At 38.3% G+C, this 12,291-nt stretch overlaps 1 protein-coding gene across 5 annotated transcripts in view; it reads right to left on the bottom strand.

The window, feature by feature from the left end:
* Positions 1-12,291, bottom strand: part of NCOA7 (nuclear receptor coactivator 7) — a 118,492-nt gene that overhangs the window by 37,002 nt on the left and 69,199 nt on the right. For all 5 annotated transcript variants that reach the window (XM_019729481.2, XM_074333541.1, XM_019729480.2 and 2 more), the window contains 4 exons: positions 10,030-10,137; positions 6,092-6,205; positions 5,404-5,529; positions 3,623-3,807 (listed from right to left, as the gene is read on the bottom strand). In XM_019729481.2, the coding sequence (XP_019585040.2) occupies positions 3,623-3,807; positions 5,404-5,529; positions 6,092-6,205; positions 10,030-10,137 (533 nt within the window). The remainder of the gene's footprint in view (positions 1-3,622; positions 3,808-5,403; positions 5,530-6,091; positions 6,206-10,029; positions 10,138-12,291) is intronic.

Below are 12,291 nucleotides of genomic sequence, written 5' to 3'. Positions count from 1 at the left end.
ATGGCTTGTTGACTGAGTAGCTACTCATTTAACTGCTCTATAAAGTGAATGACCCTGAACCCTAATTTTGGATTTCTTGGCTTAGAATCTGATGCTTCCAATAATAGACATCCTTCTACTCCCGAGGGAGATGCAAGAGGAAGCTTCCACTATTATTGTGGATATATAGCACCTGCTCCATTTTACAGTTTAAAATTTTACACACAAGCAAATCACATAAGCTCTTACATGTAATACTTAGTTTAAATTTCTTAACTAAGTTTATAAACTGTTTCATCTTATAACAATATCATTTTACTTTACAGCAATGGGCATATCAACTGGAACATACTGTCCTGTGCTGCAGTCAATTATTTTTCCTTCATAGCAGAAGCTTAATACCCAGATTTGAGTTGCACAGAAATACTGATTAAACATGTTCTCAAAAGTTTAAAGTAAATGGTCAAAAAGCATACGTTTTCAACTATTAGTGGCAATATCTTGAGTAATCTGTATTTTCACTTTAGCGTCCACACTCAATTAAAAGAGAGAGCTATTAAAACCTTGTCTAAAAATAACATTTTCAGATTTCAGAAATAATTTTCTTTTCTAAAAAGGCTAGATCATATTTAGGTAATACTTTATTACTCTGGATTTGAAATAATTGGATAATAAAGCAACAAAGTACCAGGAAGCTCTCAAATTACAAGACTATCTCCCCAGTTATTTTATAAATCACTTGCATGGAACACCCATCCTTTTTCCAATAGAAAATAAAAGCCCATGGAGTTGTTAGGCCCTGACAAATGCTTGAAAAAGCCTCTTTAATTTATAATTCATTTCAATTCAATAAGCATTCATTGAGTCCCTAAATGTCATGTGCTAAGAAACCATTGTGACAGTGTCTGTTCTGCAGGAACCTGCATACACAAAAATGCCTCACACAAGCATCCAGGAGATGTTAAAGATGCTTCAGTCCTAGCGTCAAATAAATTAGTGTCATGGTATAATTTACATTTTAGGACCAAAATTTTAATTTGGCATATTAAAGGCTACAAGAAGTCCTGCAACAAAGAAACCCAGCTTTTCACATACTTGGTTAATACACTCTAATCGGCCTCCAATATTACTTTCCTGCCTGCCCCCTCCCTTCTTGTTCTTCTACCTAATCCAAGCTGAGGTTAATTTAGTGATCTGCTTTTTCTGCACTGCAGCTGCCAAGCACTGCTGGAGCAAAAAAGTATACAGTGGTATCAAACGTCTCTGCTATTGATTAATGTTTTTTAGACTTGGCCAGGCATCTAATGATGACCAATAATCTTTTCAGTTGGCCCCTTCCTATTTTCTGTGGAGCTGCAGTTACAAAATGTCCTATGCAGAAAATATAAAACCAGAAGGTAAGTATGGACAGATTTTACACACACACACACACACACACACACACACACACACACACACACACTTTTTAAAACTATTTGCACACTGTAGCTAGATAATTTGTACTTCTTGATTTATCATACAACTTTTAGTAATAATGAAATTTTAAGCTATTTTAAACTTTTAAACAATTAATGGAATTCTGAAGTCAATACTGTTCATTTCACATTGATTCCACTCACAATCTATTTTGCTCATTGATGCACATATTGCTCATTAGACTGAAAAGTCTTTATACAACTGCATTGAAGGCAGGAATCAGTGCAAAACTCTGAAATAATTTTAACACATTAGGAGCCAATTCTTAACTCTTCTCTCTGTCCCCAACTGTGGTATTAGCCCTGTATCCCAGATCATTAAATACTATCTCAAGATGAGAGAAATCTTTCTGTACAGATGGACCTTCACTTTCTGTCATTGAAAAGAATACTTAACATCCTACGCTGAAAATGTGCCATAGCATTACTCCATTAGAAGTCATTATTGGGCAAGAAATGACCTTATTTGCCTGGCTGTCCACTTCCAACCTCAGCTATCTTTACCTGTTCTTACCTTCTTTCCTCTTGTCACAGAGAACACAATGTTCCAAACCGAACTCACTTCCTTCTCTGCCTCCATCTACGATTCCTACGAGGGAGTGAGCAGTTGGACACTCCCTCACATGGCCCTCAGAGAATACTGAGTGCACTTCTCTATGTGCCGTGCTATTTGATGACCATTTCTGTACATCTGTCTGTTGTTCCCTGTAGACTGCAGGCTCCTCAAGGGCAGAGGCCATAACCCATTCACCTTCATATCCTGACCACACAAGAGGCATGCAGGAAGATGCATTAGAACCTCAATCTACATAGATGACAAGATTCCCATGAAACAATGAACAGAGTTTCAGATAGGAATTAAAAGTTCCAATAATAATAGCCCATACTTACTCGGCATCAGGCTATTTTCTAAGAGTTTTGGTATACCAATGCACTTAGTTCTTACTACAGTCCTATATAAGCTGAAGAATACTATTAATTCTATTTTACAATGAGCAAACTGAGGCTCAAGATTGAGTACTCATGCAGGCCATGGAGCCATAAGTGGCAGAGCCCAGGAGACCCGGCAGTGTGGTGACTCCAGGCCTAATCATCACGCAGGACTGCCTCCTAAACCTCTCAGTTGGGCACTTCTGGCAGGCTTTAGAAAAACTACCCTAGTGCCCATGCCCTGGTAAGAGTGTAGGCGGCTTGGAGTTGGGTTAAGGGCCAATGGATCGGGTGCTAAAAACTGTAAGAGTCCAGGGGAACCTGCTGGCATAACCCCCTAAGGACTTTGTGTCTGGGTTAATTCCCTAGTCATCTTCCCTTCGTTTCATGAGTCTCAACGACCCGTTTCCATTTGCACAGTTAAGACCCACCACTTTACCTCTACCTTCCCATCACTAAGAGTCTCTAAAGATTTTTACTGCTGCCATAACCACAGAAACAGACACACTGACAAAATGACAGTAAGAATCAGAATATCCCTATGAGTGAATCGATTTCCCAAGCTTTCTTAACCATCTTTCTCTTCATGGGAAGCTTCCTTCTCTCTTTTACAAAAAAACAAAAAACAAAAAACTCAGTTTTATATGGCAAAAAATAATCAGGACTAAAGTAATATTCATCTACATTGCAGAGTCAAAACAAACCAATATTACTCCCTCTTCACACTACTTAAGGGAGTCTGGCTATAGCGGCAATGGCTGTTCCCCAATCCCCTCAAACCTCTATGCAGGATTAAGGGAAGACATGATTTGGGCAGACTGCCAATCCTAGAATTTAAATAAAGACTATAACTCTGCTTAACAGTTAAACTGACAATAAAACACTATTAGTGGTGATCAGACTAAAATTCTTTCAGAGAAACTTCATTTCTTCTTTCATAAATTAATTAAGAACATGCACTGCTTTGCAGAAAAAGAAGCCAAATACCATTTCTACGGGCTGGCCTGTCTGCTTTCCTGCTTTCATTTGTATATGTTCAACTCTTCCCTACCACTGACTTGATCATTTCCATTTCCTTTCATTTTTCTAATTTTTTAAAAATTTAGTGCATAAATCTTCCTTCAAATGCCCCTCTCCACAATCTCTCGTTCCTGCCAGTGTCCTTACTTTTTAGACACACTGAATTCTCCTAAGACCCCCCCCCCCATGTTTTCTGATAAACAAGAAATGTCTCTTACGATGGTAAGGCATCTTTGATCTTCATGTGGGAAATGTCATTGTAGAGGGCAATGGAAACCACCTCTTCCATGGGGCAAATGAGGCCGTACTCTTCACACCCATTCTCAATGACCAGGGGGTCGGACTTGTGAGGGTCAAACATGATGTTGTTAGGAGTGACAATCATTACACCTCCGACCACACCCTGCGGGAGAAATGGGCAGGACAGAATCACTACAGGCAGAAACGCAACCATGACAGGAGTGGCATTAATGAATGCACGTTGCCATTCCATTGACTTTGGTGAACCATAGTATCCTACGTGACAATCACATCCCCTTTAAGAGGGCTGGAAAAACAGGCTGAAGAAATGCAAGTCTGGGTACTGTGTGGTGAGGCAGAGAAAACAGGCTGGCCTCGCTGTGGCCATCAACCGAGCCTGGTTCTGGCACAGCAGCAGGGATAGTACAATTCTGGTGGGATCTTGGGTTACACACGTGTCTCATATTCCCCAATTCCCTGTCTGTAAAATGAGAGGGGTTGGCCCAGGTGCTTTCCCGATTGAGTGCTTTACAATTCACGCAGCATGTATTCACCATGTGTGAATTCACTCAGCACGTATTCACCATGTCCAACAAGTGCATAGTACCGTTAAGGGAGCAGCTGTCTCGGACTCACAGTGCCAAAGAACGGTCCTAAATAGTTCTCTCTAAAGTGTTTAGAGAGCCTACATCCAGCAAAATTTGATACAAATAGGAACATGAAATTTTTGCAGCCAGAAATCAACGTACCAAACTATGGAAATGAAAAGAAAGAGAAAAACAAACAAACAAAAAAACAAACCAGCAGCTTGGTGGGAATTTAAAAGTCTGAAGCTTGGTCAGTTTCTATTATAAACCCTGATGGCCATAAGGATATTATCCACCAGAGACAGCAGGACACAGAGGGTTCCCTTTAGGTAAACACTTTATTTCATATTCTTACTGACTTAAGTGGTTATCTTTGCTGAAAGTTTGGCATCTCAGGCATTACTTATTCTCAGTTGCAAAAGTTGCAAGTCCGTATCAATAATGTAGTTTCCTATTGTTTGGAACCTGGCATGAAGTCTCTATGAATACAGGAATTCACTTTATGTCAACATAACCCCTTCTTCTGAGGCTCCCTAAAAGTTGAATTTGTTCTTTGTAACAAATACCAACAACAAAAAAACTAAACACACTAGAGCAGACATCTTTAATATCAGCTTTTTCAGAACAAAATGGGTTGAGAATTTACCGTTTCCCAATGTTAGGTGCTAAGCTCTTTACATGAATTTTCTCTTTCAATTACAATATACTACTAGTTAAATTTTATTATTGTTCCTGTTAAATTTTATTATTGTTCCTATTTTATAGATGAGGAAAATGGAAGGTGAGGAAATTTGAATACCTTGCCCACGGTCTCAGAGCTAGTGGGAGGCAGAGTTGGAATTTAAATTCAGCGAGTCTGAATCCAGCATTTGCTGTTAAACATATACTATACTGTCTCCCTAATGGTTTATAGGCCAAGAACTGAAAAATAAAATTATAAATCCAAGGTCACAATCATATTTCCATTCAATGATCACATTTCCCTCAACAAGTAAAATTCCAGGCATCCAACAGGGGAAGCTAACGGACGCTTGTGAAATGTTAAGCTGAAACTTTGGGTAAGATATTTTAATGTAGCCTGTCTTCAGTCTTTTGGAACCTAGTTTAGTTTTCTACAGTGTCCAAAAAAAAAAAAAAAAAAAAAAAAGGAGACAAATTACACTGCGATATACCTTTCCATCGGTGAAGTATCGACAATTCATTTTTAAAAATTTTACCACGCCTGGCTCGTCTTCTTCAGAAGTGGATGATAAGACTCTTTCAATGGGTTTTATGGCCTTTCTTGCTAAGTCAGCGTCCTTTAGAAAGCAAAAATTTCCAAAATCAAACAGCAGCACTTTTCAAAAACATTATTTATGTAAATGGAGCCACATAAGTTCCCTGTAAGTAACTGTTTCTATTTAACTTGAACATAAAAAAAAGGCAAATGTCTTCTGTCATTCAAAAATATCACACATATAACAATAAACATCCAAATCAAGCTGAAAATTTAAAAAAACTGCCTATGTATTAATGCATAAAAACAGCTCATCAAATGTCTTAAATGAAACAATTCAGGTTTGGCTCATGGTTCAAATTCTTTAGAAGGAGTAAAAGTAGTACAAATACATTAGTGGTCTCACTGAGAGTTTAACTTCATACTTTAATGGAAACAAGGTACATGTTTTTGCCTTTGAGACCTTAAATGTGAACAAGTTTCTTTTGGATAAAATGCATTCTCTCAACTAATGACAAACTACTTAACCTCCACCTCTTTGGGGGGAATTTTGGATGAATTCTTGCAGAAAATAGTATGTAGAATTCTATGGTACAATATATTCTTGATAAATATGAACTTCAGTGCATGAATGGCATACGTACAGGCAGTTTGTCATATTCTGCATCTGATGATGAAGGAGAGACAGTAGCACCGGGACTGGATGATGATAACCTTAAGGTACTGGAAGGAAAGTTGGCATCTGGCACAAAAAGAACCTTAGAATGGGACAGAAAAGCTGGATGAGTGCCAAGACCAGGCAAACTACTAGGCAATATTTAGAGCAGTTACTTTCTGCATTCTCATGCTAGGTGAATGACCAAGACCTAATTGGCTTTCACAGAACTCCTAAGCACCTCGGGGTCTTCTAAACTAATCCACGAAAAAATATTCAGCAATACAAATGTGTGCGGTGCGAAGGGTACCAAATACACCTGTAGACACTGCAGAAGCTCACAAAAGGGGAGAGCAAGGTGGGTGAGTATTCTGCACAGTCCATGAGAAGTAGGTGGGTCCAATGAAGCCTTGAACAGTACACAGCATATGGACAGGGAGGGAAGGGTACTAATGGTGTGAGGGAACAGACAGAGAAGCATGGCATGCTTCTAAACCTAACACCCATGTCAGGAAGAAATGGAGCTCACTAGGCTTGCTAACTCTAAGCAGGCCCTGAGTGACAATGCAGTAAGGTCCTTATATGGTAAACTATACAAGGAAATATCAATCATCACAGTATTTTCTCTTCCATCACTATCTGAGTTATCTAAAAACAAAAATAAAAATGCCCCAAATTGTACAAAATAGCCTCCTTTTGCAAAATGTTCTGGTTCCTGAAACATTATTCTGATCCCGTTATTTATTCAACCCTCTTTGAGACATGCCACCTTTTGGCATATATCAAATACAATCTTAAAATGACCTCTAATGTTATAAAACAAAATTCAGAGCTAATCATATAACATATAATAGCTGTTCAATATTGTTATTCACTCTCTCCCACCTCTCTAGCCATATCTCTGTGTTCACTTTCTTATTTAAATCTCTCTTCAATCCAGAAAAAAAATGAGGTAACAAGGAAATTAAGATAAAGGCGGGAAAAAATCAACGCCAAGGAGAAATAAGATAAGGACTGATTACTACTGAAAATCTGTGCTCCAAAATTACGAAACACTCATTGGGAGGTGGGCCATAAAACGCTCTGAAGCATCAAAAAGTCTAGAGTAAGATATTTAGTTCAATAAACTCCCAGGTAAGCTCCACTGAAAACGACCCCTGACATAAGTGGTCGGTCGCTCACCTAGCCATACCAGTTTTCTTTCCTACCTCCAGGTAACCATCCACTCAGTCTCTAGAAGGGTCTCAAATGTTCTGAAACCAGAACAGATGAAGCCAGTTTTGATTTACCAGATCTACTGAGATGAAAGGGATACCTACCCCTCCAAGCACCAAGACAAACCACTTAAAAATCCTTGAAAGCAAAATATTATCTACAGTTTCTGAAAGCCTCTCAGTCAATTTCACTCTTCTCAATTCCTTATCTTTACCAGCCAAATCAAGAGGATAGCCAGGTCCTGGGACAACTAGCAGCACATAACTGTTAAGTCATATGAGGGCTGGACAGGACAGCAAAGGCGGGAAGGACATCTGAGATAATACAGCCCAAACCCTAATTTCAGAGATTAGGAAACTGAGGTCCAGAACAGAAAGGTACTTGCCCAAGTCAAATAGCTACTCCAAGGCCAAAGGAAACAAAGCTTTGGGAGGCTTATATCTGGCATCTGTTCCCTTACAGTTGATCACATTTAAACAGTCCCTATACCACCTGTTGGCTACTGGACCTTAATCCAGTACCAATCCACTACTTCATTTCTGGACTTAGGAAAAGAATAAGGATTCATCCTAAATTATTTTACTAAATTCCAGTGACTACAGTTTTCAGCTTTGAATTAGTAAATGTATACAGCCAGGTTCTTGGCTGTGGGTCAGTTACACAACAAAAGGGGTTCAGGACCCAATTCCAAAGTGGCAGGTGGGCTCCCCCACACTAACAAAGAATTCTTGGATACCAACAGGGTATCCTATAATTCAACTCAATTCTGACACTATCTAACCAGAAATAGCATCAGATTCCAAAGGTTAAGGGTTCAAGACTGCCTACAAGACTGCCCCGAACCCCACTCCCCCCCACCACACCAGACAACAGCCTCAAGCCCAGGTTCTTACCTGTGCTTCTGGCACAGGCTATAGACTGGATGCTCCAATGACACCCACCCCCCTCAACTCAGAATGTCAATCACAAGTCCAGGATGTCACTTGTACTTCTGATCAACTGGCTATAAATCCGAGGTTCCCACAACCCCTTCCTTGGACTTGATCAATTAGCTAGAATGGCTCACAGGACTCAGAGAAACATGTTACTTACTAGATCACTGGTTTACTATAAAAGGATATAACTTGGGAAGAGCTACTTGGAAGAGATACATACGGTAGAGTATGGGAAAGGGGGGGGCTCCCATGCCCTTTCAGGCTCACCACTCTCCCTGCGCAGCTCCATGTATTCATCAACCTCCAGGTTCTCCTACACCCTGTCCTCTGGTTTTTATGGGGGCTTCATTACATAGCCATGATTAATTGGCCATTGGTGACTGATTCAACCTCTAGCACCTCTCCTTTCCCTGGGGGCGGGGGAGATGGGGTACAACTGACTGAAAGTTCCAACCCTCTAATAACATGGTTGGTTTTCCTGGCAACCAGCTGCCATCCCCAGGTAATTTCCAGAAGTCACCTCATTCACGTAACAAAAGACATTTTCATCACTCTCAACTCTTGGAAAATTCCAAGGGTTTCAGGGGCTGTGAGCCAGGAATTGTGGAGGAAGACCAAATATAAATGAGAAATATATTTTGGTCATTCAGATTACCAAAACATTTCTCTTATAAATCGCAATGTTGCACACATCATGCAGCAATGACCCAGATTATAAGAAACACAATAAAAAAGACTGAAATCTATTCATTTTCCTAGAGATAAAATGTATTAATTTTTAAAAAGTTTTAATGTATATTTCCCCTCAATTACCTGGTACTGACAGTATCTTAATTTCTCCTTTTGAAAAGGACATAAATACTAAAAGCACAATAGTACAAACTGGCCAACTATGGCCTGTTGGCTTCATGTTCTGCCGTTGAAAGAAATGCAAAGAACAGTATATCACCATTGCTATCCTAAAAGAATTAAATGTCACTATAACATAGGGATGCAGGAAGATACTCTAGTAAGTCCACGATGAAACCAGCATGTGCTCATGGCAACCAAGCAACTTTATGATTGGGACTGGAAACTTGTCCTCAGCTAGGATCTGCCAATGACTGAGTCATTTACATTTATTGGCTAAGTGGAATTTTCAACTAGAAATACAGGAATATCTTATCATGTAGAAGGTACTAAAATTATTTTGTTGTATTAACCAAGAGTGGCAACATTGTACAATTTATCAATTTCATCCAGTTTAACAAATAAAATATTAAAAATTTGAAAAAAATATCGTGTGGCCTTTTCTTGATGCTCCTGATGAATGTCTCCGCCTTTGGATGAAATGACTATTTTTGTCAAACTGGTATCAAGTAAAAATAAAAATGACAAAAATTCTGCCTAATTTAAAATAAAACCATGGCCATAATATACCTCAGGAGTGGACTAAACTAAAACCTGCAGTTCTAAATTAAGCCTTCTAAGAATATCTGTGTGATGTATTCTACAGAGAAAATAGTCACGTTAATTTAACTTCTCTTGATGCCCTAGGAGACACGTACAACATAAATGATAGGTAGATAAACTGTCAATCATCTGCAAAGCATTCATCTCTGAGCAGTTCACATAGTAGGACGCTCTCAGAATTCCTGGATCAACAGGACAGGAAAGATTGAACAAATGTACATTATCATTGATGATAATCCTGTGACATTAATAGTGAGGCATTAAAAATGGCAATAAAAGATAAATGCAAAGTTTCTAAAGAAGTATTCAACAGCAAAATCATTACCTGGCCTGGAACAATAGTATGTGTGAAAAGTTTATTCAGTTCCACTAATTTATTGGGAGTGACGTTAAACTTCAGTGCTATGGAGTTTAGGGTGTCCTGGCTTCCAGCCTAGAATAATCCAACAAACAAGATTCAATATATAAAGCAAAGCAAAACAAAATAAAATAAAACTTCCTTTTGATAGACAACATTAATCTATTTGTGATACAATTGAATAAAAAAGTAATACATACATCTAGGTGTATTATGAAATACTGAATACATTCTCAATTCTTAAGGAAAAAGTTTTCAATGTTATTTATTTCTGGGTTCCTTTATCTTCAGTTTCACTGCTCACTCATAGACTTCCAAACTCACTTTGGCAGAACTTAGGTGTGTGGAGTAGAGGTCCATGAGGTATAATATAAAACCGTAAGAAGACAAGAAATAAAACATACACCCAGTAACACCCAGAGGGGACATGGGACTACTTACTTTCTCTCTTCGCATTTTTCTGTCTACTGGCCTGTCTCTTCACTGCACTATAGGCTACTGGATGGTGGCCTATTACTGGTCATTTTCTTCCACAGTGCCTGACATATAGAAGATACTCAAATATTTGATGAATGAATACAGTAAAAGGCAGGGAAATCTGAAATTCAGATTAGCTACCAATAATTGTAGCTAATTATGAACTTGATTAGCCTGAGACAGTTCATCTAGTTGGTGGGTTTTTGATACCAAGGGCAGTGGTGAGTTTAATTCCATAACTGTATCTTTTTACCAGTCTACAATCTCTTGCAGCCACCTCAAGTCTCCACCTAAGTCAAGGCTCACCTGGCGGAGCCAGTTTTGCTTATAGGGACAGCCACCAGTCTTGATCCAAGGCTATAGATGGGGACTTCTCAGCGACATTCATCTAAGTTACCTCCCACTAACAAGTTCCAGCCAGTAACCCTGATTTTGGGGTATTGACCTGACCAGAGACAGCAGACTTCTCTTTGGGTGGAGCTTTTTTACTGTAAAGTTTCAGATCTTCTCACTTCCCTCTTTATTCCTATTCCCCCTCCACTAGAGAGAAAAGAAACATGTACACCTGGGACACGTATCACCAGTTTTAAAGATTTAGAGAATAACATTAATTTGGCTGAGCATGGAATATTGTCATTTTAATGACACCATCCATGTTAGCATCCCCTTGCAAACATTTCACGTTTCATTAAAGGGGCTTGTGAATCACACTACTGGATGCAACTAGATGAACTGTCTCAGGCTAATCAAGTTCATAATTACAGCTTACACCAAAATTATTTTAAAGCACTTCTAGAACAAGTCAGGATATAAGTACATATATATATATTTTTTTAAAAAGATCATTGAAAACAATATATGCTCCAATGTTTATCTTGGGCAAAATTATCTCTATTAAAAATAAAAAATAAAAAACGTTTTAAAAAATACATTTTTTCTAATATTAGATATTTACTTAAAATATTCAAATTCAGGGTTTTTCAGAATTTATAGTAAGTACAAGACCCAGACTGAGAATATAGACTATAGCCAGACTATTGGCTCTGTATTCCAAATCTGCACTTGCTAGCTGTGTGACCTTGGGTCATTTTCTTCATCCATTAAATAGAGATAATCTTAATTCCTGCTTGAAAGCACTTAATTCACAGCAAGTGATTGATAAATTTGCTCATATTTTTATGAAAAAACTTGTAGAAGATACTGTGTATAAGGAAAGGAAAAACTTTATCAACATGGAGTCATGATTTAAAGATAACACATACATAGAGAACCACATCACAGATCCTGGGAGGAGTTCTAGTATCATTAAATGTTTGAAACTAAACAGAATACTTGAATAGCTACAGCTCAGAGCAACATAAGCAACCTGGTACATGCTAGCATGGTTCTCTAAACATGAAGTGATGAATCATCTTTTATTTCCAATGAAGTCCACAAAATAAATTGCCATGTAAAACTAATCTCCATAACATAAATCAAACAGGTGGACATATCTGCATTACTAATTTGATCACCTGTTTACATGAACTAATTTAAGGGTTGATTTTTACTCTCATTGCATTGTATAGTATACGCTATGTGAAGCATCCCCTAGTAAACAACATTTCACATTTCATTAAAGGGCTGTGAATCATACTACTGGATGCACGCATGGTTTTAGAATATTGTTATTAATACAAATAACCCAACAATTCTTGAGTACCTACTATGAGGTAAGGCACTGTGCAAGGTGTTATGGGATCAACAACCAGT

Source organism: Rhinolophus sinicus, linkage group LG05, assembly GCF_036562045.2.
Source record: "Rhinolophus sinicus isolate RSC01 linkage group LG05, ASM3656204v1, whole genome shotgun sequence".
In the NCBI taxonomy this organism is placed as follows: domain Eukaryota; kingdom Metazoa; phylum Chordata; class Mammalia; order Chiroptera; family Rhinolophidae; genus Rhinolophus; species Rhinolophus sinicus.
The sequence above is the reverse complement of the archived record's forward strand: the minus strand, read 5'-3'. Positions and strand labels throughout refer to the sequence as shown.